This window comes from Gallinula chloropus (genome assembly GCF_964237585.1).
Source record: "Gallinula chloropus genome assembly, chromosome: 4".
In the NCBI taxonomy this organism is placed as follows: domain Eukaryota; kingdom Metazoa; phylum Chordata; class Aves; order Gruiformes; family Rallidae; genus Gallinula; species Gallinula chloropus.
Genome location: NC_140088.1, coordinates 26,396,495 through 26,423,750, shown reverse-complemented (window position 1 = coordinate 26,423,750; position 27,256 = coordinate 26,396,495). Strand labels below are relative to the sequence as shown.

The following is a 27,256-nucleotide window of genomic DNA, read 5'->3' as shown; positions in this document are numbered from 1 at the left end:
GGAACTTCATAATTAGATATTAAGTCTTTATGCAGACATGTTCAGCATTGAATGAGTACCTTCTCAAATGAAGATAGTGATGATCGTGATAATTGACTATTTCCAGTAAATATGATTATATGAGTATTTGTATTTGGTAATCTTAAATTTCTTTGACTGAGATATAAAAAAATTCTACCAGTAAAATAAATGAAGATTGCTGAATTATTCCAATTGTTTGTGACGTCTATGTATCATATGCTAAATTCTTTTAAAAAAGCATCAGTAAGCTTGTTTTTCAAATCTTGGTGTGTCATAGGAGCAGAAGGACACATACTAATATTTTTATTCTCAGGCATGAATTTCCAGGCACAGTCTATCAAATATGTGATAGTTGCAATTTTGTTAAATCAGGAATTCAGGAACACATAAACTGTCTATTATTAACCCCCCCCCCCCAAAAAAAAAAAAACCCAAAACCAAACCCTAAACAAAAAACATCAACCAAAACCAATAATACCAAAAAAGCCCACCCCAAAAAACCCAAACAAAAAATATTTTAATATATGCCTTCATTAAATGCATGAACTAAGAAGACAAAGTTTGTTTTTTCCAGGAAAATTCAAGAGGTGGGGAGGAACACAGGACTACACCATTACCAATGCCATCTGGCACAAATAGTGGACAGTGTGTGAATGCATTACTCTGGTTGTAATACTTTTATGTACTCAGGACAATGTTTGTGGGATCTTGGAAAAAAAGCAAGGACATACATTAGCAATGAGATCAGTTTGCTAGGAAAGACGCGGAAGACCACTCTGTGTCAATTAAGAGCAATTTGGAGTGGCAAATATCTTAAATGCTGCCTGACTCATCTTGCAGAATGCAGCCAATAACCAAATGGTGGAATTGCACAAGTGGCTACATCAAAACTGTTCTGCCTCAACTGGTTACACAAACAACATTAATTTCCTGTGTAAAGTATTTTCTTCAAGATTGAGAGCCATTGATCCCATTTTTTTCTTTGCACCTCAGAAAGCATCATTTCCCCACTCTTCCTGTCTCCTCCAAATCCATTCATCTCCTCCTTGTTCTTCTTGACTTGTGGATTAATCTTTTCCTTTAAGTATTTTGCACCAGTTCTTCCTCTAGCCGTATAGGTGAGTGGAAAAGACTTCACCTATTTGGTAGACTAAATCCTCCCTGGCTTTTCTTGAGAATGTGCGTTGGTCTTTGGTAATTGATGCCATAAGATGGAGCTAACTAAAAGAAGAGGGACACAACACCCCTCCTTTTGTGCAAATGTGGAGGCTTTCTTTGTCCTTTCTTGCCTCTTTCTAGTGTTTGAATGTGTCTCTTGGTCACCAAGTATAAAGGAAGAGGTGGAAAGAAAAGATGAGTAGAACCTTTCAAACCAATAGAAAAATGAAAATGTTTAACATAGAAGGATCCAATACTTCAGTAACTTGGACATCAAGGGCCTTTTTGTAAAAATAGTTCTAAATAATCCTGTAATCACATGAGTGTACACTTGCTTTTGCTTGCAATCTCTGTCAAAATAACCTGAAGAATTACAATCATACTAAATTGATTTCCTCTAGAGTTCAAGTTAATTCAAAATAATTAAGGCTAAATAATAACTTGATATCAACTCAGAAATGTTCAACCCTGATGACTCTGACTTGTACAGCAGTCCAGGATGTTCAGGAACATGTAAATTCAGTGTTGCCTATGACATGTAATGTACTTAATGGCCTTAACTACCCACTGGAGTTGTGTGGCAGTCTGAGGAAAATAAGCCTTTCAATTGTTCTCAGTGTTTTAGTTCCACTACTCAGTAGGAGAATGCTGTATTGTCCTGGACTCAAGAGGCCTAAGTTTCCCTCAGCATACTGAAAGACTGTTTGTTTCCTTTCTAGATTCCGGCCTATGGAGAAGTGCATGTAAGAATAGGATAAATATGGCTTTTAAGTGTGAGGACCACTTAGATTCCCTTCCATTACCTGTTCAGCGGTAAGTGGTGCACTCTGTCATCCAGACTTGAGTGATTAAATGCCTCTAAGGCTGCAGCTGCATTTTCCTTGGAGAATCCAAAGTTGCTTAAAAAGTAATTTTTAATGTTGGCTTTAGGTAATGTTAATACAAAATGTTGAGAATTAATGTGGCAATCTGGGATGCATTTTTCAAGGCATTCGTGAATTTGTATACCTGCAGTCTGGCAAATCATGGCAGAGAATATGCAGTCATCATTTAAAATGGATGATTGTGTTTGCAGTAGAGGTGTGATTATTTACTGGATCAGTTCTTTGTCATGATGGAAATCACTAGAAATCTCTGCACTCTGAGTAATACTGAAAATAATAAATATAATATTTTTTTAACCTGGTTGACCTTTTTCAGGTGCACCTATGGTAATGACAGTCTGTGGTGCCCTGGAGATGTTCATGACTACTAATCAACAGCTTTTTAAAATCTGGCTGTTAGTTGGTATCTATGTGTCTATGTAATATAGTTTAACTTCTAGCATAATGGAGGTTCCATGAAAAGAAAATAAATCAATAATGAGTACAATAACCTTTTGCAATTCTTATTGAACTGTAGCTTGACATGTGGCAAAATGGTTTGGATTTTTTTTGGGGGGGAAATAAAAAGGATTAAAATTTTAGTATTTGTCCTAGTTGTCTGTCTTTAGGTCAGATTGCAAGTTTTGCGTGTCAACAGCCAGTTGATTATGATAACCTCAAAATGCAATGCTTCATAAAGAATTTGATATTTCTTTACCTTTCCGTACGTAAAGTTTTCCAGAAGATACTTTGATAATACCATTAACCTCACAGTCATAAGACCACATGAGTATATTGTCTTCTGGAAGAAATGTTATGTGAAGGAACATAGTTTGGCACCTTTTTTGTTGGTTGTTTTTTTGTTTATAAAGGTGTTTGTTTATATTTTACATAAAGGTAACTACTTGAGTATGAAGACCAGGAAGGATAAACCCAAGAGTTGTCTATACTGTCTACTGTTTCTTTTTCCTGATTTTGATACTATAACTCTGTTGTTTTCTTTTGGAAGTTTACAGTACCATTGGGAAATAAATGAGAATTTTTGTCACTGCTCAGGTGGAGGTGAGGCATAGAAAGTAGATGTGCCCTTCACGTCTAGGTTTTTGTGGTTAAGTGCTTTGTAGCATTTAATCTCTCAAAAGAATTTCCTTCATTTGACAACCTGAAGCTGGAAAAAATTTGCCATGTGGGATTTCTGTGGTAGAGCCAAAAATAGTATCCAGGTTTCCTGTCTCCTAGCTCTTGACCAAAAGACAGTCCTTCCTCCTTTTGTTGCTTTCTTCCTTTTTCTGTTGAACCCAACATCTGAGTCCTATGAAAGAACAATATGAATGAGGTCACACCATGCATATTTATAGCTTTGCATTGCTCTTTAAAATATACTATATATCTGCAGGTGGTCTGTATTCATCTCTAGAGAATCTGTTTAGGTGTCCTGTTATATAAATTAAAACTAATGTGCCCTTTGTTATTAAGCACATCAGTGTGTTAGAGTATGTATCAACTATAAGAAACCCAAGTTTCCTCCAGTAAGCCTTTTTGATTGCTTTTTTTGCCTAATTCTTATTCGTCTTAAGTTTTTTATTTCTTGCAGTGCTATTTTTGTATTTCTGCAATGTGGGCAATGTGGTAGCTGGTATCTGTTCGTTGTGCATTAATGCTCTCTCTGGTGAAAGGAGCTGTACAAGCTGTAGTGACTACATGTGATCTGTAGACTATGAAAGTTAGGATGGAAATTACTGAGGAAAGAAGATTCATAAAAGATTTTATGAAAAAAATCCTGTTATAGGAACAACTTTACAGTGGAAGCAGGGGCATGGCTAATGTAAAAAATGTATGCCTTTTAAGTCCAGGTAGAATTGTCATCATCTTGCCTCAAGCTCAAGTTTATTGAAATAAATGCAGTAGTTAAGAAAAATACCAAATAAAACCTGGGAGTTGGTATTTACCAGGCATACACATAAATCAGTGTGTTCTTTAAGTTGTATTTGAAACCTTTTCCTAAGAAATAATTTTGCTATGAAATGTGTAATGAGCAGGGCTTTAGAAGCTCCTGTGAGAAGCCTGCATATAGCTGAGATAGCAACAGACCTATTGCAAGGCCCATACTGTGATGGCCCTTGAATTAGTAGCTTAAGGTACAGAGAGCAATAATGTAGAGGACACACTAAATTTCATAGTATAAAATTTTGAGATCCTTGGCTTGATTCTGAGGAAAAAATATTGTTCTGTGTTTGTGCTTCCTTGTCTGGATATGTATAAAGACAGATAAAACGGGTATTTGGAAATTTATAATGTGTTTGTCCCCTTAGATCCAGAGGAGTTGGTGGTGACTTGGGGAGGGAATGTGTGTCTCTGGAACTGACACGTGAGGAGTTGCAGTGAAAGATGAGAATTTGTTGATTATTTTCAAAATCCAGGTGCAATAGTAAAAGATTTAAGTAATCTACAGTGAAAGAGAACCTAAATCTTTATTTTCTCAGCAGATGTTATGAACTGGAATACCATAGCATTTCACACTGCAGAATAAGCCAGGCCAACCAGAGCAGTGACAAATGTTCCTCAGCTGGCTCCCAAGATGAGAAACAGAAGGCCACCCACCTCAGGGGTGTGTGTAGCTATGGTGGATCCTCTTGTACCTCTCCAGGGAAACCTGCATTCTTGATTAGCTCTCTGAAGTGTCCATATACCAGTGTACACAGCATAGGAATTAAACAGGAAGAACTAAAGATCTGTATGTGGTCAAAGGGCCATGGCCTCATTGCAATTAGAGATGTGGTGGGATAGCTTGCATAACTGGAATGTTATCATGGATGGTTACGTACTGCTTAGGAAAGACAGGCCAACAAGGCGAGGTGGTGGAGTAACTGGTTATGTGAGAGAGCAACTGGAATATATGGAGCTCCGCCTAGGGATGGAATGGTTTAGGGCTCTCAAAGATAGGAAGGTCCAAGGGAACTGGCTAAGATTCAAGCACCGCTTCCTCCTAGCTCAAAATCCATACATCCCATGAGTAAGAAATCAAACAAAGGAGGTAGGAGCCCTGCATGGATGATCAAGTAGCTTCTGGAAAAGCTCAAATAGAAGAAGGAAGTTTAAAGAATGTGGAAAAAGTCACTTGAGAGGATTATAGGAACATTATCAGAGTATGCAGGGATGCAAGAAGGAAGCCCAAGGCTGACTTGGAATTACATCTGTCCATGGATATCAAAGGACAACAAGGGTTTCTGTAAGTGTATGAGTAGCAAAAGGGAAGACTAAGACAAATGTGGATGTGCTGCTTAATGAGATGGGTGCCCTGGTAACAGAGGACACAGAGAAGGTGGAATTTCCAAGTACTGCCTTTGATTCAATCCTTACTGCTGGAGAAAGGAAGACTCCTTGATCAAGTAGGGTTGTGTTAGACATCATTTAGGCAAAATTAACATTCACAAATCCATGGACCCCAATAGGATGCACCCATGAGTGCTGAAGCAGCTGGCAGTTGTTACTGCTAAGCCACTCTCCATCATCTTTGAAAGGTCGTGAAGAACAGGAGAGGTGCCTGAGGACTGGAGGAAAGGCATCACTCTAGTCCTCAAAAAGGACAAGAATAAGGATCAAGCCAGTCAGCCTTACCTGTATCTCTGTAAGTGTGTTGGACGGTTGATTCTGAGTGTTATCTCTAAGCATGTGGAGGAAAAGAAAGTTATCTCAGGAGTGGTCAACATGGATTTACCAATGGGAAATGATGCCTGACCAATCCGATAACCTTCTGTAATAATATGCCTGGCTGGGCAGATGGACAACACAAGAAAAGGCTAGGGGTTGACTTGTTGGAAAGCAGGTCTCTGGAGAAGGACCTGTGAATCCTGACGGACAAGTTCTCCATTAAGCCAGTAGTGTGCCCTTGTGGCCGAGAAAGCCAATGGTTTTCACTGACATGGAGAATATGGCCAGCAGGTGGAGGGAGAACGGGCTCCCTAATTCAAGAGACAAGGAACTACTATTGGGAGTCCAGCAGAGGGCAACAAAGATAATTGGGAATGGAGCATCTCTTGTACGAGGTAAGGCTGAGAGCTGGGTCTGTTTTAGCTCGGAGGGGAGAAGACTGAGAAGTTTATAAATATCTAAAAGGCAGGTGTAAAGAGTATGGGGTCAGACTCTTCAGTGGTTCCATCTGAACACGAGGAAAGTGGGGTGTTTTTAACCGTCTTGATTCTTGTTACCTTTCTATTCATATCTGCATGGCTTCTCCACTTCGTTTCCACTCATATTATTAGTGCCTATCCTTGCAAGTTCTGCCTCTCATTTGCGATCATCCCCAAGTCTTACTATGCTTAAGTTCATAGTTAATCATAAAATCATGTTTAAGTACAAATGCTTTGTCTAATCAGTGATTGTATGTGTCCTTACACTTTTTAGACATTATTTATCAGTGTTGAAATCTTTCTATGTTGTGGTTTCCTACCATGTCTGGTGCTGATAATCAATGGCTTGTTCTGTGTTTCTGCCTTTCCCCAGCTACATCTGCAAACAGAACTTCCTGTCTGACAAACACTCCATGCAACGTAGAAAACAAAATTTGTATTTCCTTCTTGTATTTTACAGGCTACTTGTGCCTAGATTTTTCCCTGCTAGTTTGAATCCTATATTCATTATAATCAGTCTTATTTGGATGATGTCAGATGTAGTTCTTTAAAGCATTCAGATAAAGACTGTAAGAAACTCTAGAGAAAAAAAAAGTGTTATCTGTAATAAAAGAGCTAGAGCTGAAGATTTTAAAAGTTCAGTGTGCTCACATGGCTCTATGAAATGCTGTCTATGAATTTTTAAAACCCAAGAATGGAATGCGTGTCTGGGAATTGAAAATGTTTTTAGCAAAATCTCTTTTTGTGGTAAGATGTACAAATAGAGTACTACAGAAGAAAGGAAGGTGCTCTGCCAATAATGCAATAAAGTTACCTTCTGGTGACAGGGAATAAATTCAGTCCTTGCTTAGGTCTAGGCACTAACGATGCCTCACTAAATGACCTTGTGTTGTGATTTAATCATGCAGCTGAAGGAACTGTACAGCCATTTGTTAACTCCTCCCCGGTGGGATTGAAGAGAGAATCAAAATGATAAAGGTAAAACTCAAGGGTTGAGGTAAAGACAGTTTAATTGGACAGAAAAGGAAGACTATTATTATTATTATTGTAAAAGAATATGCAAAAAAAGTGGTGCACAACAAAATTGCTTGCTACCCAGAGCTAATGCTCAGCTAGTTCCTGAGCTGCACCACCTTCCAGCCCACCCCTCAGTTATATACCAAGTATGTCATGGTAGGGAATATCCCTTTAATCTGTTTGGGTCCATTATCCTGGCTGTTTTCTTTCCTATCTTGGTTTTCCCTCATCGCCTTGTTGGTAAGGCAGTATGAGAAACTGAAAAGTCCTTGACTGCTTGACAACAACTAAACCATCAGTGAATTATTCTCATTCTAAATCCAAAATGCAGCACTATACCAGCTGATAGGATGAAAATTAACTCTGTCAGCTGAAACCCAGGCACCTTGCATTCTTTTCATTTCACTCAGCTACCCTATAACAGTTCTGAAAAGAATTTTATAGTTTCAGAAAGGGAAACTTAACTTGCTGTGAAGTATTTGTATTTTTAGTGATTTTCAAGCCACTTGCAACCAAACTGAACGTTGGGTTGTTTGTGGGAGTTTTGGTGGTGGTAGTTCAAATAGATTTGTGTATCCATATGGTTCTTCTGGGAAGGATTTTCAGATATGGTAGTTGACCGGATCCAAGGATGATGTTAGTAAAGTAGCAACTATTGATTTGCCATCATTTGGTGGCATTCACAAGGAATATGAACTCAACAGATTTTTTTTTTCTTTGAATTGGTGGGTAAAATATCTCTGTTCCTATATTACGGATGTTAAAATGTAGGTCAGCAGTTTAGCTCACAGGCAGTAAAAATAATTGCATTTCACTTGTACTTTATGCATTTTTGGGGTGTGCAAGTCTGCTAGAATGCAAGATTTTTCCTAACCTTTTCATTCCAATGGTTTTATCACTATATCTTTATATTCAGTTGTATAACATGCTGTAGAAACATATTATATTACTTCCCAGAGCTATGCTGTAAAATATTTTATGTTGAACTGTAGAAGTCACAAAAAATTTTTGGCTTTTAACCTGAAGGAAATTTGAGTTTGTCCTTTATAATAATTCTGAAGTTATGGTGACTTTAAAATGCGAACAAATTGATGAATTTAAACAATCTGCTCAAGTGGCCTCACTAGACCTTTCTTCATTAAAGTTGATATTTCATAGTTGTGTCTTGGTGTTAGTTTGGAACTGTCTTTCATCCTTAGAAACAGTGAATAATTTATCCTGAATCTTCCTTGCCAGGGTCAGTAGCATGTTTCATAGTATGTAGCCCACAAGAATAGTAAAGAGGTCAACCTAGTGCCAGTATAGCTTTTGTCATAGAAGAAATTTGGCTGCTTATTTTCAGAATGACAGTTTTTGAAATGTAGGTGTCTATGAAAAGATTCTTCTCTGTGTGTTAGAGATGTAGCAATCACCATCTGCACAATGACTATCTCTTTTTTTGGGACTTGGCATTCTTTTCACAGAGGACCCTCAAATTAATGTATTTGGAATAACAGAAACAGAATTTGCCTGAATGTTAGGTTACCATATCTGCTGGTCACCGATGAAGCTTTCTTGCTGTATCTTCACAACTATCCCATGACATTTTTATTGTGACATCAAATTGATAAATCAGTTTATACCCTGTAGCTAGTTCTTCCAGCCATTTTTAAAATGGTTTTACCTCCACAGTTTGTACTTTTTTGCAGATTTTCTAGGAAGAACTTTCCAAATAATTTATCAGTTGTTCGTGGTCAGTTATGTTTACTTGCATTCAAATCTTCATCATGCCTGCTTTTTCTGTAGCACATTTCATAAGAGATGATGATCAGGTTTACTCATATTCTAGGACTCCTGATGGATGTCTGTCTTTTTTTCAGATGGCAGTCTTCCTGGTCATTTCTGTGTTTAAGGTTTTTATCTTGCACGTGTGAGATGTCATCTTAGTTCGTGAATCTAACAATGTGAACCATGCATTAAATGACAGAAATTCTTTGATTTCTTTTAACCTCCCAAATGATTTTATTGAAATTTCATACTTATCTGCTATATAAAGCCTTCTGGTAAACATAGATGGGTTCTTGGAAGTTTGGGATCCATTAACTGTACTAGGAGAAGGTCATGGAAAACTTTTAATTGTAAAGTAAATGTATTTATATTATTTTAGATTTTTCACTCAAACTATTATCTCAGCATTGTCTGCCTATTATTATAATGACATATTTTATACCTGCTTTAGCATTAAGAGTCTTTCTTATAGTTTATGGATGGTGTCCCAGAAGCCCACCCTTCCTGATTCTACCCTGGTTGTAATGCTGGTTAATACTCTTGCCTTAAGCAAACCACTTTGCTTTCCCGTGTCTTTCCTTCCTCCGCTTCAGCTGGGGAAACACAATGCAAGCCCTTATTAGGCTATTTTGACAAGTTCCTATTTTAATGATACTTACAGCATGTTATGTTATGACCTCATATGCCTTGTTATGCCTGATGTGTGTGTATCAACCTATTACACTGTGGCAGGTTGGCAATGTTGAATACTACCTAAAAGCTTTCAGTAAATGCAAAGAGCATGTTTCTGTTAACAAAAAATAACTTGTTCCTTCAATGTGTTATATTTTAACATCATTTTCACAGTGGTATTGCCAGACAAGCAAGTTTGCTAAACTCTCTTTATAAACCTGGCTATAACAGAGCATGATGATGAACTATCTATGCCTTGTTATTTATGAGATGTTTTCCCACAGTCTGATTTTAAAAATTATATCACTTCATTAATGATACTTTCATGATCTTGTTATGACTTCTCTTCTCAGCTATTTATTAGCAATACTAGTACCACATTGTGTTAAATACAAAATTTGTCATTCCAGTTCACATTTCCTGGGAATTTCTTCCTTACTTAATTGCCCAGTCTCTCTGGTTCACTGCTGCCTGAGGATGGTGGGAGGATCTTGTAATCAGTTGTTCAGTAACCTGTAATGAGCAAATTTAAGAAAGCTAGCAGAACAATGCTACAAGTCAGTAAATGGTTTTTTGCTTTTTCCCCTTTTTGACAAATAGTATAGTGATCTTAAGAAACGTGCTGGTCTGACCCCATTTCTAGTCTCATTAAATTTGCTGGTATCTGTTAGTGGTTGCATTTCTGAGCTCATATTAACCCTGAGGGATTTGGAGTGATGGAGTGAATTGCGTACAGGAGTTTAATATTAAGCTGAAATGTGACTATTAACAGTGCCAGCTGATTCTTCTTGCTCCTTACAGTATTTTAGAGAATGCCAAGTGTTTGTGTATATATATATATTATATATTTAGGGCACTATGCCTAAAGGGCTATAGATATACAATCTTTTACTTGTTTTTAAAGAAAAAAAATTACTATGTTGCTTGTGTGGACTATTCTTCAGGTATTTGATTTTTATATCTTTCCTTTTGTGAACAGCACACTTTATTGAAGTTATTCCAGAAGTACAATGGAAATACAGAAATCATCTACGTCAGGAACATAATATTCTATCCAAATACAGTTAATGGAAATATTTTTTTCCAGTATCTTAAATGGTAGCAGGACTGAGCTCAGAATAAAGATTAGACCGGAGCAAAATGGGAAAACTGGAAAAAATTATCACAGGAAAAAGAAGAGAACCAGGAAATTGTATTGAAGTAGATTGAGGGTATTCAAGAGATGGCACAATAGTCACAAGCAACCTTTTTGGAAATGCTACAAAGTAAAAATGTCTTATTCATGATCAGCTGTGTGCTCACAAATGTTTGATTATTAAATTTACCTACTTAGTGTTTTCCAGTGGACTTTGTGGATACAATTTGAAACATGAGGCAACACATTACTTTGCTATGACAATTAAGGTTTTTTTATACTACTTACACAAGAAAGGTAAATTAATTTAGTTTATCTGTAGTTTAAAAATAAATAAAATGAAAAGGGATGCTACCTGATTATGAATCTATGGTTTCTAACAAGCCAGGAAGCAGACATTCACAGTATGATATTGTATCAATTTTTTCATTTTAAAATACACTGCTGAGTTCACAGCACAAAGTGTACTGATAACTGGCAGAACTAAATGGCAACTTTTAACAGTGTTCGAGGTTTCCCAGCACCTATGCCTGCCAGTGAAGTCACTACACTGGCAAAGGACAGAGCGGTATATGACTTTGCTGAGAGGACTGCCGGCTTATGCCTAGAGAGCCTCAGATATTCTCATCGCAAAAGATTTCTTTCCCCCTGTAGAATAGCTGTGAAGCTTTGAAAAGGTAGCCAGAATGTCCCCCTTTTTTTTGTGTGTAAATTTTTTTAATCATGTGAGTATCATTAGATTTTTTATTAGATTGGAATTAGAGCTGTATCTTCTTTATTGAGGGGAAACAGTTTCTATGTGGAGAGGGTGAGTGGTTTAGGTTTTTTTCAGCATGAGAAATTGCTGTTTCATGGAAAGTTCACTAATTCACCTTTGACTTCTGAGGTTTATATAAATTGTAGAATCAGGCAATAATTTGGTTTGGAAAGAATCTCATGAAATATAGTTTCATCTTGTGCTTGCAGCAGGCTATCTTTTTCTGTTTCTTATTTTTGGTGTTGGTTGTTTGAGTTTTTTGCTTTTTTTTAATGTTACACTGATTTTCCAAACTTTGGTCAAATTGATTTTGAAGTATGTGTTAGCCAATTTGCTTCTGGGATAAATGTAGAGGGTGTGTGATAAAAAAAGCAAGTAACAGGAAAGCACTGAAATTGGGATGCAGTAAAATCAGCTAATGATACCTATTCAGATTGTTATTTTAATTTTTCAGGATCATGAAGTAAGGGACCTATAGTTGTGTGCAAGCTTACTTACAGGACAGGCTTGAATTCTGAGCACATGGCTTCAGAGATTTCTGTGTTTTGTGCCACTGATATAACTCAAACTAAGGAGCTGGAGCAAAAGACAAGCAACATCCCTGCTTCTCATGTCACAGCAGGCGTTTAAATTAAAAATTTAAATTTTGTGGGATCATTTAAAGGTGTGTAAATTAATGCGTTTTTTCCTTTATTTTGTGAACTTTTTTTAAAAAAGCCACTTTCAAAACTAATTCATTTAAATCCAATTACTAAAATTTTCAGAATAAACTCTGACATGATGGTCTCGCTTAAAGGAAGAGAACTTGCCAGTGACCTGGTGAATGTTACAAGCATCCATACCGCAGCAGTTAAGAGTCCTTTATTCACAGGCATTTAAGTTTAGGTTAACTATCTTGAGAATACCATTGAAGTCCTCGGGCTTCCAGACTTCAAGTAACATGATTTGTATGCTACTATTGTTAAACACTTTCTTGTAGTCCACTGCAACTGGTGGGAAGTCAGGATCGAGAAATATGGCAGAGTAGTATCTCTTCATAAATTTTTTTAATGTTCTTTTGACAGGAAGTTCTCTCAATAATTTTTCCATCTCATTTAAAAGTAAACAATCTTTTCTTAAGCCTGTCTACTTCCTGAGGCATATTCCTCATGTGTAGGAGTAAGGGCTGTGTTTATGCAGTGAGAATGAATTAGGAAGTGATTAGATTGGAACAGTCCTGGTTTTGCTGGCAGAGAGTCTAATCCCATGTTACTTTTAGTTAAAGTACCAGGAACAACCTGAAAATAAATCAATGTGCTGCTGCCAGGGAAAAATAATTGCACACCTTCCACACATGCCCCCCCTCCCACCTCCTAGCCCCAATATTTTGTTCTGCTCCAAAAGGCTGGAATCACGCTGACTGCCCTCTGTGGCTTAACTCCTGGGTGAGAGGTTGACCTTAGTAATGTTGAAAAAGTTTCTTTTTCTTGGTAAAGTGTGAAGACAGACCAACTGAGTGAACTGCTACACATTGTCTGGACTTCTGTGTGTGTTTGTACAGAGACATATGCCCACGTTGTTGTACAAGCATGTTTGCATGGAGGCTCATATGAAGAACACGTGAAGTCCCCCTTAACGCCTTTCATGTGGCCCCATACTGATTACATTTTTCATAATCTGAAGAAATGCTTTTAGCAAATATGATCACCTAGGCATTAAATAAATCAGGAAAAATAAAACTGGTAAGTAAGAATGTGCAAAATATTTCATAAATGTAATACAGAAATCATACGTGCTTTCTGAAGGTATATTAACCTCAGCTTTATTTGAACATATATAAATATATAGCCTCCAATCACTCTTGCACAGCAGTGCAGTGCTCCTTCCCCAATTAGGTCCTTAAGTAATCTATAACTAGAAGTGAGCTTAGTTACATTTTATGTCTCAAAGAGCTTTAACAGTGAAAACAATCCATTATCATCAGAGATCTTGGCAGCTTGTTAGGGCAAGTTTTCCTACTTCAAGCAGATGAATGTGGTACAGATTAGCTAATTTACTACAGTTATATAAAAGAAAACATGTTATGATTTCAGGCATTCTTTTATGTCAGATACAGTTAAACCTTTTGCTAATAGGCAGCAAAATGCCTTAATGCTGTTCTCCAACCCCCCCTTTTTTTTTTTTCTGGATGTCTGTGGAGCTGTGGTACCCAGAATGCAGTCACTACTAGGCACCTGTGCAAGGGGTAGGCAAGTGGTACACTGAGCTGCGTGCTGGTTAAGAGGTGGTCCAAGGGTATCCTAGTTAATATTAGTGTGACACAGAGATTAGTTAACATGACCTAGAGAATTCCTTTGAGAACTTCTTTCTCAAGAAATATCAAGGCAGAAAGTTGAATTAATCTTATATGCAGGTGTAAGATGATTATTTCACATGGCTTAGGTCTGCAAATAAGATGAAGGGTGTTTGTAAGACTGTGAAGTCTTTGTACTTGTTTTCTTCAAAGCTGAAGCTGTGCAACAAATTGACAGCATTTCTGAATATAGTTGTCTGAGAAATAATTCTTCTCCATGGATTGAATGTTTGAGATTGCAAATGTATTTGTTCTACTTCTGTGTAAAGATAGCATTTCTTGTGTATTTCACTCATGTATTTGGAAACAGCAGAGAAAGATCTCTTCTCTCTTTCTATTTCCTAAAAATATCCCTTGAACTGAAGACTTGAGCCTAAGATCAGTATAAATGCCCTAATGATTTTCTGGATATGCGTATTGACAGGCAAATGGTTCCAGCAGAATCTGTCATACAAGACTAATGTTAGAACGGCAAATAGCTAGCAGATAGAACATGAAGTCAAAATTTGTTGAAGAAACCACTTTGTGGTCTGACTGAGGAGATGCCTGGCCTATTATTAACCCACAGGTGCTGGGTTTTTGACTAGCATGAGTTGCACTCTTCATTATGACTGCAAGTTAAGTCTGGTACATAAAAACTGATCTGGCAAAAAAGCAGAAGTGGGGGGGGATAAAGAGAAAAAAACAAAACAATTGCTCAGAAAATGGCCAGCTACTGTTGGTGTGATGTATTAAAAAACTTTTTGATATTTGATTTGTAGTACCATGGATCTTTTTTTATTCGTATGAAATATGGCATTTGTTTTAAACTGTGTTTTTCTACAAGTAAGCAGTCAAGGTTTCACTCCTGTTATGGCCAGCCATCTTTCCAGGCAGCTGTGAACTACAAAAAGAAGAGTAAGGTTATACTGGATAGAAAATCCAACCATATATTTAATAGATCAAGGATACAGTGAGATTATCTTCTGAGTACAGAAGAGAATACTGTTCCATCCCTCCTCAATTTCAGTAGGGCCAATCTGCATTCTCTACAAAGCCTTTCTATCACACTTTGACCTGAATAGTATAGTGTGGAGTATCTCAAGTCCTCAACTTCTGAGTTCAGGTCAGATGTCTGGAGGGTTGAGGTGGTGGGAAACGGCGAGGAGGGAAGGGAAAAGCAAAGACATAGCACACGACGGTTGTCAGTACACATCTGTCAAAATACAGACAGAAGATCTTTAATGTTGTGTACACTGTCTCAATTACAGGAGTAAGTTTGCAGCACTGATTTCCCCCACCCCTTCTACATAAAGAATTCAATGGAATTTAAAGGTGGGAAATCGTGTTGGCCTGTTACTGGTTTGCTTGCGCCTTCTTTGCGCTATTTCTAATGCCTGTTTTTTTTGACCAGCCTTAAATACATTCAATGGCATTTCTTTTCTGCTGTCCACTGGAAAAGGGTTGTCTTCACCTTTTGTGCATAGCAGTAGTGAGAAGCATGACCACTTTGTTGTTTGGTTGATGCAGGGCGGGTTGGGGGTATGCCTATTTATTAACAGAGAGCAAAGTTACCTGTTAATGCCTTTTGAAGAGCACATCTATTTAAATTATTAATTTCTGGAATATATGAAGAAAAAGCCTGTATTTTCTCAAAAATGGGAATTGCACAATTGGTTCTGTCCTGATTTCAGGAGGAAGGTTTGGTTGCTTTCCTTTTATGTATGATCTCCAGTCTAATAATGAATTTAGTTAAGTGGGACTTTTGAGGGAGGCGGAAACTGGAGAGAGAAACTCCATTTCCCTTCAAGTTAGAGATGGCTCAAATAATTTTGATCCTGTTAAAAATGTTTCAGGTTTAGGTTCTGGGCTTCTGGGCATTGTTTGAGTTCTTTCAGAAACAGGTGTAAAGTGAGAGGTAGACTGAATTGTACAGCCTTTTTCTTGCAGTTAGTGTGCCAAATTAGTGCTGAGATTTCTGCCTGAATTTTTATACCAGTGGCAGCTACAGAAAAGTACATTCTGACTGAGAACAGATAGACTTTGAGTAACTATTGAGGGTGTGCTTTGAAAATTTTATTAAGTGATAAAAATCCTTTAATAAAGCTAAATTGACTTATTTATTCATGCAGTCTAGAAAGCAGTTGAACATAAAAATCACATAGAAAACTGGATCTATTTGTATTTGCTTCTTTATACAGTGAAGTCAGTTATCTTATTTTCTGGTTACATGATGGCAGAAGGAAAGGATTGTTAATCAGGCACTTGATAAATACAGAGAGTGATGGGCTATTTTCCTTCCTCTGAAGACTTTGCACTCAGAGACTGAAAAGGAGAAAGTAAAAGAGAAAATTTAATAAGCCATTTTTGGGGGGTGTATTAGACATGTATTATCCATTTTTGAGGAAGTTATTTTTCCCACAGTAATTTATATGACATAAGTTTCTCTAGGTAAGGCTGGTAACGATAACAAACAGTATTAATGGAGTATTTCCTTGCTTCCATTTCTGATACGTTTTCACATCCAATTTGATGGTTCTACTGTGAGGTTTCATAAGGCATTATAGCAGGACAAAAACCTAGTTCCACTTATTCTCTAATTGTTTTTTAATGCAAAATACTGTACTTGCATAAAGTATCCATTTGTTTATATATGGTGCTAGAGGCTAATTCAGTAAACCTGAGATGTATTATTGCAAAACAATGGTGTTCACTACACTCTTTCACTCCTGTTAGCGGTTTCCTGGGTTCCTTTCACGGCCAGTAAGAGTTTATTAATGCTAAATAAATAATTAAGAAGGGATAATTGACTTACTTTTTGTGCAATGATACCAGAATGATGCTTTTTTTTTTTTTCTGGAAAACAGTATTGTTCTGTTTGTAATGCACTGCAGAATGTGGAGCCTGCATACCCTTATGAATCATGGATAGCTCATTTACCAGAGATTCGCTGACAGTGACCCAAACCCTCCTCTTGCTAAATGAAGAGGAATAAATAGATATGCTGTTTCATCCTACTTACTAAGAAGGAGGAAAAAAGAGATCTTTTTTCCTGCCTTCTCTTGTCATCATTTGTAATATTCTCTCAGTTCCCATAAAAGCCACCTGGTTCTATCCTCCATGGTATGTAATTCTTTTCACCCATTCCCTTCTGAAGATGGAGATTGACACCTGTGCAATGGGGCTCTTGTCAGCAAGATTTGTTCTCTCCCTTGCTCCTCTCTTACATCTGAGATTACCGGAGTTGCTGTGAACAGCAGTAAGGTGAAAAGTCCTCACTAATGAATGAGCAGCCTGTGGAACTCCTAACCCCACTCATCTTTACTTTCACCAGAAAACCAGGCTGGGGTTGTTTCCTCACCTCATTCAGCATTTTGAAGAACCCTCATGAACTCTTGTCTTTTTCAGGTCTTGGAATCCACTCACTTTGGATTTTAGATTTTAATGAGACTGTTCTAGCTCAGGCATTCTTTGCACTTCAGCTGTTGTCCCTCATCCCTCATTCAAAAGCAACTTTATGGTAGTAAAAATAACTGCTCGTTTCATTTCTCCTTTTTCTATTCAGCCTTCAGAACTCCACTCAGGATTGCTTTGAAAAACTTAGATTTTTGGTTTTCTCCACTGCATGTGTTAGAGTAGCACCTGGAATCTCCAATCAAGATCAGAACCCTGCACACAATGCTCAGTTCAGAAGCAGGAAAGTGTCACTTCATAGGCTAAGCAGAGGAGAGACAGAGTCTAACAGGGGAGAAGGGTGGCAGGAGGTGATAAAACTTGGCAGAACATTAGTAGGAAAGCAAAGAGTGGAGCTTAACTTCTTGAATTTCTACTCAAGCAGTCTATCCACCAGATCACTTTGCTGCTCTGAGTAGATTTATTGTGGTTGGAGGGTCCCACAAGGTTTAAGTAATTCAAAAAATACAAGTCTGGCTGTGTGCAGCAAATAGAGTGCAAATATCTCCTGCATCTGCTGGCTCAGGGGTCTCTGGCAACATAAGCAGAAAGAATAAAATAGTAGTATCAGCAGAAGGAAGGAAAAGGAAGAGAAATCACAATTTTGAATTACATTCAAAAGGCAGGAGTGAAACAGCATCTTTTCTGATTAGATCAGAGCCTTAGGCATGATACGTCTTGTGTGAGAGATGTGGTGTGTAGAGAAGGGAAATGTCATACACATCTGCGCACACACACACATGTATACACAGTGTAATTGGTGTTATTGTACCCTGATATAGAGCATAAGGAAGGGTCTAAGTGGGCAGACTAACACAACAGGTCTGTGTTTATTAAATGGCCTTTTGACCGAATAGGACAATTCTCTAGCATATAATGTCAGTTTATACTTCTTCCAATGTGAATTTTATGCAGGAAAGCAATTTAATATGTAGGAATACTATCTGAATTCAATAGCAGTGCAGATAAAAAGAAAGGAACATAAGAAATGCTTGTTTTATGCAATTAGTAAAGAATAGATATTAAACGCAGTCATAATACACTTCCTGAAGAAAGACAGTTTTCAGTAGGGTCAGGAACATTAACTATCAAGTTTTGACTTTTTCAAGTGCGTGGAAAGAGAAAGAAAACATATCTGAGGGAGAAGCAAAACACAACTTTAATACACAGAAGGCAGAAAAATGACTCTAATTAGCTGCTGAACTTGCTAGCAAAATTATGTAGTGATTTCAAGTAGAAAGTGGCAAAACATAACACTTATATCTAAGGACCATGAGTGGGTGGAATAAGAGATGTCAAAAAGGAAGAATGGAGAAACTCAGGAAAGAAATTTTTGTAAAGAGTAGCTAAAGGTTGAGGATTAAGCAGGAAATGGGATGCCGGAACACGAATCTGCCGAAGATGCTTTGTACTGAATAATCTGCTATCATTCTCTAATAGGATAATTTTGTTTTCCCTATTTTTCCTTTTAACTAATGAAATTCAGCAAAGAGTACACATGTGGTAATTCGCTAGCTTCATTGAAGGAACCGTAAGAATTTTGTTTGTTAGGTCTTGCAAAACAGAAGCTGAGAACATGTGTTTGCTTTCTAGAAATGCACTGGAAAATAAATTCTTATTTAAAAGGAAAGATGAAGCCACATGAGAATGAGCTGGCTGTTAACAAATTTACAGTATAAATAAGAAAGTTCTAACCATTGGAGCAGTACGATTCTAGAATAATCACTTAACAGAAGACTTTTGAGCCCACAATAAATAAATTATTTTAGAGTGGATTTTTAAGCCATTTATGAACAAGTTACCTGGTGGTCTTGCTTCTGGTATCAGAAGAGCGGACGGCAAAATTTCCCTGTCAGTCCTCTGACTTCTGTAGAAGTATTTAATCATGTGCATAAACATTGAATTCAGTTGATTAAATCTGCTCTCTTATTTGAATGAGACTATTCAAGGTGTTTTTACCAACTCATTCCAGTATTTGTGACACTGGGTTGCTATTGTTAACCTTTTAAAATTGTCTTTTGAAGGACTAATGTTCTAATGTGGATCTTAGAAAAGCCAGCACCAGGCTATCCTTTTCTTACCCCTTTTTTGACAGTTTTAGTTAGAGCTGCTGTGCTATAGCTGTGACTGAGAGCCCCCAAATTTCTGTAGTTTCCTAAGCGATACTGATCTCATAACTCCATGTAAAACCTTCATTAAGTAATCCAGGCTTTACTTAATCAGTGGGGTTAGGACCTTATATGAGTAAATAGTAACAGGTGAAAGGCTAATGGTGCTGCTCATAATGCATGTCATAACTCCTTTGAAAAGGGAAGGCAGAGCGCTGTACTGTTCGTTATTAAACTACAAATTAAGGCAGATTTGGAAGAAGAAGAAAAAAATGCTCAGTGAGGCACTGACACTATTTTCATGGACTCTTATGTTAGTCTCCAAATTAGTCCTTGTTTGTGATTGTGTTTGAGAATTTCCATGATCTATGGCCCCAAATTATTTCCAGTGTCATTGTTCTCCTGTCTTTCATTTCTGTTTCTCCCTCTCTGTTAGGTGTTTACAAGGACTTCCCTCTTACAACATATTGCTTTTTATAAGGCTATGAGGAATATTGTCCTCTGCAATTACAAGTGTAGCCTGTACATCAGGAAGCAGTGAGCTGGGATGTTTTTGCAAGACCCAGGCTGTCATTTGTGAGGAGAAGGGTGGTGGGATCTTGTCTCTCTTGTGTGTGTGTATTGGAGAATAATTTCTTATTTCAGGACCTAACCTCAAATGGAGGGTATAGCTACTTCATCCAGCTCGCTAATGAGCAATTTGCCTTAGGAATGAAGGAAACCTCCTACTTACTGCGGAGCAAATGATCAAGTAACATGCTAAACAGAGGAACCAATAACCTTTACAAAACTTGGGCAGTGGATTATTATTATTTAAATAAAATTAATTAATGCATACCCTCTGTCTATCTCACACTGATATTTGTAAATATAATAAAAAATGAACAGGAGCTGATCTTAGCTTAGAGTATTATTGTAACTTCTTTCTTATTTTGTGCAAAGCAAAATACTACCTAATGGGTTGGCAGGTCTGGCTAAGAGAGAAATCTCAGCCCAGAGAACACCAAGGTGTGTGTAGCTGATGGAGCATGTACTACTACTGAAAGGAATTTGCAGAGGAAAGCAGAGTTTAGATGATCAGTGTCCTGTTACAAATGGGTTATCTTTGACCTTAAATGAATAATAGACTCTTATGTCTAGACAGAATAAAAATGCCAATATTGAAAAGGAAAAAAAAGAAACGTGCTCCATCAGAGTTCCACTTGCAGAATGTGATAAGTTCATCTTCAGTTCTAATTTTACCAGTTGTCAAATGGAGATTAAAAAAAATGTAAGCAGTCCTCCAGCCCCACTTCCCCCTGTCTGCCATCTTGTCCTAATTGTGAAGTGGCTGAAATAGACTTCTTCTAAGTCTAGTGGATTCCTCAAATTGGATTAAAGTCTGTCAAGCCTGATCTGAGTTGGTAACAGTTTACAAAGTCTGAATATGCCAAGATAATTTGTTTTGGAAATGTTAGCCAGTTTACTAGTTTATAATGACACTAAGTATTCATTGCAAGTGTAAATTAATAATACCATGCAAATATAAATTAAGCAGACATTTTAGTTGGTGATAATTGTGACAATGTTAACATACTGTTTGTTGATTGGCCTGCTTACAGGCAAAACTGAACAGCCTTATACTGTTATCAGCTGGCTGATAGCTGGGTTTATTTAGCATCTTCCTCCTTTCTGTCAAGAAATTATATTCTCTTTTACTGCTGCCTTTACTTTCTGTGAACTCAGTGGCTTATGTACTTATTAAGGCAGCTACCGTGTTAGCAATTTAATGTACCAGGCACAAAGTAAGAGTCCGGAAAACCAGTTTGAACTATTCCTTTTCCCTTCTGACTATCTGCTCAGTTGACAGAGGCTGGAAAGGGTCTGGCCCTACTTAAACTCTAACCATGTGAAGAAAATTAATATATATAAGTTCATCCTAGATTTTACATAAGCTAATTAGGAAACTGATATGGTCTGTGATTTTATATTGCGCTTTCCTTATGTTCTATAGTGTGCCAGTAATTCTGGGATGGTATAATATTTCCAGACATTTTTAGAGGGACAACTTGCAGCGAGGATTTCTCAGAAAAACATAAAGATCTGAGAAGAACATTGGTGCAGCACTTAACTCTAAATGATTTATGTGGCCTTTTAAATAGGTGTGATGAAACTGTAGTTAATTTACACATCATACCTTATATGTTATAAGTGTTTATAATGTTTTTCCTTTCCTTATAGACATTTCTATATTGGTGAGTGTATAACATTTCACAAAATGCAGTAGCCTAACCACAAACGTTCAGTGGTAAGCATCACAAGCTGATCTTCATTTAATCCCCCTGTGGAAGTTAGATGATTAACAAGGCACAAACTGTTTGTGGTTTTAACATATTTTCTCTATAGTAACAATGACTGTGAGGAAGCTGGTGGTTTGTGTAACTCTATAACCCCAGGGTGAAGATGCTAGACTGAATTTTGTGGTACTGAAGTTTCAGTAAATGGCAGGGAGGGACCATTGTTGGTTTCAAGTCAGGTGAAGAGACATATAGATATCAGTCACCACAAAGGTAGCAATGTTGAGGAGTCCCTAGTCAACAAACCAGTTAACTTATTACCACTACTCCAATATATTTGTATGCTAGTTGTGGTCTTTGAATAATTCTTGTTTTGTTATCAATATTTATTTATTCTGCCTATTGTCATGTAGCTTCTTAAAACCAATGGCAATGCCTCTATTGCTTCTGCTGTATCTTGTTGTCGTTTAAACCTACCCCTAAATTAAATGTAAATCTTAGAATGTAGAAGGGTGATCAATGCTGGCTAACAGAGTTCTGCCTTCCACAGAGTTCTACTTCCCACAATATATTTCAGGATACCTGGCTGACTATGGTGCACCTTTCCTTAAGCTGTTTTGAGAAATGTTTCAGGGCTGTAGTTTGCATTATGACTTCATTTGGGGGAAACTGTTAGACTTTAGTAGCTATAAGGATTGAGTAATGAGGCAAATTAAAACTCCATTTTAATGTAGCCTGTTTACTCTTTTGAAATCTAGGAAATAATTTGGTTTTATCTGGGTTTTCTATGGTTTAAATAATTAATACTGAACTCATCTTTTCTCCAGTGAAGTTGGATTGCTGATGTCCTACTGACAAAGCACATACAATCAAGGAGAAAAAAGAACACAGTGAAAATAAGCTGGCTAATCATCAATAACAAATACCAAATATTCATAAACCTGTATTACCTTAGGAATGGTCCACAAAGCAAAAGTGTTCACTTAAAGCATCAGGAATCTTATTTTCAGCTACTGTAAACTATTCTGTATCTTCCAAGCTAGCTCTCTACCTACCTCTACATTTCTCTAAAACCATTGCAAATAAAATATTTGCAAGGTTCTTTTATAGAATTACTATGGTGTAAAGCAACTTGAGGATAAGTAAGAGCCATCTGTGTCTCTTCACTAAATCCTTCCACTGAGACTTGAGCTCCGCTGTCCACTGTATTGATGTAGAAACTGGCCCTTGGTATATTTGGTACCTATGAATAATTTTGAAAAGATGAATTAGAAAAAAATTAGAGATTATTTATGTTCAAAGAGGGGGCTAAATCCATTCAAGAAGTTGTTTGTTGCCAATTAATTACGTATAGCTAATTAGAATAATAAATTTGAGCACAGTTGTAAGGCTTGGCATTGACTTTCACTGTAGATTTATCTGGAAGCTGTACTACATGCTATCATTAGGATTGGTAATAAATCTGTCATAATAGGTGACAATGTATAAAAAGGCTATGAAGCCTTGAAAACATAATTTGACTGAGCAGAAGTCTTTATAAATTTCACCACAGGAATTATTAACAGGAATTGATCAGCTCAGACTTTACCACAATGTTATGAAACACAAAAGTCTTAGTGAAAGTCACTGCTAAAATGAAGGTAGTATAACTCTTTTTCATTATAACACTTGTAATTTAAAAAAAAAAAAAAGGGAAAGATGTGCTGCCAGTAAAATTATAGTAGAGAGCTTCAAGCTGGAAGTCTTAAACAAATGATCTAATTATTAATTCTTCACTCTTGTATTCATCTAGCACCAACATGAGATAGATCAGTCCTTTAGATGTCAATCCATCTTACCTGTCCTAAAGATTTTGTGATTTATTAGTTACCAAACTACTTACAGGATGATAGAAAATAGTAAGAAAGAAGACAAATGCTGGTAGCAGAATTCTGAATATGATATAGCTCCTTATAGAAATTGAAGATAAGCTGGTTTTTTTCTTATGTGTCTTTCTCCAGGATTAAATTTACCTGCAATGTGTTATATAGTGCAGAAACATCTGTATGAAAAAAGGTCTAAGGATCTTTTGAATCAATATACTTTTAACATGCTGTTGCTCTAAGTTGTTACAGCCAGTGACACCAAATGATTTTTGCAAAATAACACGATTTTTAAAAGACTCTGTTTTTTGGCAAGTGCACTAGAATGCAGAGTATTCAAATTGCTAGTTACTCAAGTTCAGTTGAGTGCTCTTGAAAAATTCATCAAATATTTTACAGCCTCAATTAAAATAGGATGACTTTGAAGAAATGCTGGAGACTTTATCTTGATTTTTTTATTTTGCACTGAATTATTTTTACTACTATTTTTACATGAAATGCTGCTTTTATAGTGTAGAGTCTAGATAAATTGCTTTTTTGTCAATATGCCATGACATACTAAATTCAGAAATTCTAACTGGTGGGGAGCTTCTATCTATATACTTTGGGATCTCTGCCAGTTACCCAGCTACTGTTGCTCTATTAAATGGAACTGGGGGAAATCACACCACTAAGGTCCCTTATGCTTGAAGCAATCTTCCCTAATGTATTTAATGACCTGAAAAATAGTTATTATAGCAGGATAACAATGTGTTCTGCTGATGCAAAATTGCTCATGTTAATTTAAAATAATGTGCAACCACAAAAAGTCTCACATTACTGAGTCACTGAAACGTAAAATGCCAGAAGAAATTATATGCAAATGAACATAAAGTAGTGCATGTGAGGAGGGGAAGGGAACAGAATGAAAGAACAATGTCTTTCAGCATATATACAGATTAGTAAATTTACATATTATGCCCCTTCTTTGGCAATGTTCAAGGCCAGGTTGGATGGGGCTCTGAGCAACCTGGTCTAGTGGAGGTTGCGTCTGCCCGGGGCAGGGTGTTGGAACTAGGTGATTTTTAGGGTCCTTTCCAACCCAAGCCGTTCTGTGATTATCAGTGATGGAAAAGTGAATGAAATAGAAATAAGTAGATTTTCTGGAAGGTAAAAATGAAGCATCTCTGTGGAGAATACTTGAGTAGAAGAGAAATTTAAAAAGAAAATAAAGACAGCACAGAAAATGTAAGTCAAATGCACAAATCCATAATTTACCTGAATCTTGGACATCTTGTATGCTGTTCTTGCCACCCCATAGGAAAAACAGAAAAGGCTTTTTGAAAAAGTGAGGAAAGTGGATGATTAGAAGAGTGGAATCACTTCTGTATGGTGACCGAATAGTTAGACTGTTTCTCTATGTTGTAAATGAGATAACAGAGAGGATAGGGTAGAGCAAATAAAATCATAGATTGCATGAAGAAGTGAATGCAGAATGATCATTGTAGTATGTCTTAGCATCCAAGTACTAAAGAGCTTCTGTTAATATGTCCAGGCAGCAAGTTTAAAACAAACAATAAGGAACATTTTTTTAATACAAAAAAATAATCAATGTCAGACACTGTCACTAGATGTTGTAAAGGCCAAAAGTTTAACTGAGTTCAAAAAGGGATTAATGGCTAGTTTTGTTTCATGAACTGTAAAAAACATCCTGCTCAGACACAACTTTTGGCTTCAGAATTTCCTAAACCACTAATTGCCAGAAGATGGGAAGGAGGGGTTGCTCAGCTCTTGCCATGCCTCTTATAATCTTTCCTTATGCATCTCCTAATGGTCATGTTGGGAGAAAGATAATGGGCTAGACAGATTTTTTGGTCTGACCCATTATGGCTCTTTTTATTTTGTAGGCGTAGGTTTCTTTTCAATAATGCAGAGACAAAATGGAAATTTTCAACTTGGTTTTGGTGTTCACTAAATGTTACCTGAAATATGATTCTTAAAAGCTAGTTAGGAATCATCACAATTTTTGCTTTCCTTATTGTAATATATAAAAAGTTAGTCTACAAATTCACCTGCTAAATGCTTTGGAAGATTTTCTCTAAATACAGGGAGATGTGGATTTAGGTGAATCATTTATTTATTTCACTTGAGTAATCATTATATGTGAAAAATAATGTGTCATAAAAGCTGACATTGAGCAGGGGGAGTTTTCTGTGGTTCTTTCTGAAACGAGGTGCACTGTATTATTTTTGCTATTCTGAGTTAAGGAATACTAATCCTAAATTCTACAGTTGTACTTCAAGCAATTAGGAACAGAAACAAGGAAAGACAGTTTCTTTAACATCTGTACCTTTTTGTACAACTTTATAACCTTTTTTTTTCTCCTCACAGCGAAGATTGGCTTTTGGGATTAAAGGAAAGATGAACTATTTTGGGGTTTTTTTTTTGCTGTTTTGTTTTTTCCTGACTAACCTTCTACTCTAGAGATTTTTTTCTGTTCAATTTATAGTGTAGGAGTTACTTGTACTTACTAAAAAGAGATTTAATCCATTATCATAGTGCACTTTAGAACTGAAAAATACATTACTCTGTGTCAAATGTTTGTCCTGTGCTGCATGCAAACTATACACATTGTTATAAATCATGGTCTCAAACTTCTGAAGTTGTTATTTTTGTTTATTAGGAAACCTTGCTTCAGATCCAAAAAGGCAATAAGGACACTATACATACCAAGAAGAAAGAGAGCTGCAATTGATCATGAAATGTAATTACAAAATATTCAAAGCTGAGTGAAATAAAGACCTTAAGTAGCAGTCGCGTGTAAAGCTTAAAAGTAGTTTCATGGTATATGATGAGAAAGGGGATTGGATCAAGGAACCTGGTCTCTTCTATCTTTGCTTTTGATTTATATGAAACGATACTTGAGGTTAGCCTCCTTATTTCATTTGTATGTTAATAAATTTTAGTCATTTGTGGCATATTACTTCAGTGGTCTGGAAGGACTTTTCTTGAGTTCAGTTGGTGCTCAGTATCTAAATGGAAACACAAGAATTAAAAATACCTATTTGGTCATCCTTAATTCGACTAATGTAATTGCAGATTTTGTTCTAACAGTAAAGACTTTATGTAACAGTAGAAAGTATCATTGCTGTGATGTCGAGTTGCAATAGATCAGTATCTGGACCAAAAGAATGGGACCTATAATACAAACTTTCTTTTTGTCCTTTGTGGTATAGCATCATATAGAACTGCAGCATGTATCCAGAAGGCTGTCAGAAATCTACTGTCAGACTAGCTATAGAAATTTGGAAAAAATAATTAAGCCCTGTTTCTCTTGCTTTCACTGAATTTCATTTTTTCTTTGCCTTTCATCTTGATTTTTTCACAATCTTTTAGTATGAATCCAACTTTCACTAGAGGAAGAGATACTCAAATTTTGAAGTCTTTCATGTTAAGTTTTGACAAAAATTAAGACTGAGTCTTAAGCTGATTGAAACCATCAGAAAAAAATTATTCATTGTAGATCAGAAGTCTGAAATTCTTGCTGAGTAAAGAGCCCATTTTGGAAGTGTGTTGTGTATGCAAATATTACATTTGTTGGTCATACTTATGTTCATAAATTCTGCAGAAACTGTTTCAGACATAAGAAAATCAAAATCTCCTAGGCCATGAAGACTTGCAGTGATTCTTTGAACACTTGGCCTCCTGCCTTGCCTTATTATGAGTGAAAAATCATGAATTATCAAT

At 36.6% G+C, this 27,256-nt stretch overlaps 1 protein-coding gene across 1 annotated transcript in view; it reads left to right on the top strand.

Annotated features, from left to right (window-relative positions):
- Window positions 1-1,939: 1,939 nt before the first annotated feature.
- The window catches only part of INSC (INSC spindle orientation adaptor protein), a gene marked incomplete at both ends in the record, with an annotated part of 91,839 nt that continues 66,522 nt past the window's right edge, over window positions 1,940-27,256 (top strand). Inside the window, one exon of the mRNA XM_084264203.1 lies at window positions 1,940-1,992. Coding sequence (XP_084120329.1) covers window positions 1,940-1,992 — 53 coding nt within the window. The remainder of the gene's footprint in view (window positions 1,993-27,256) is intronic.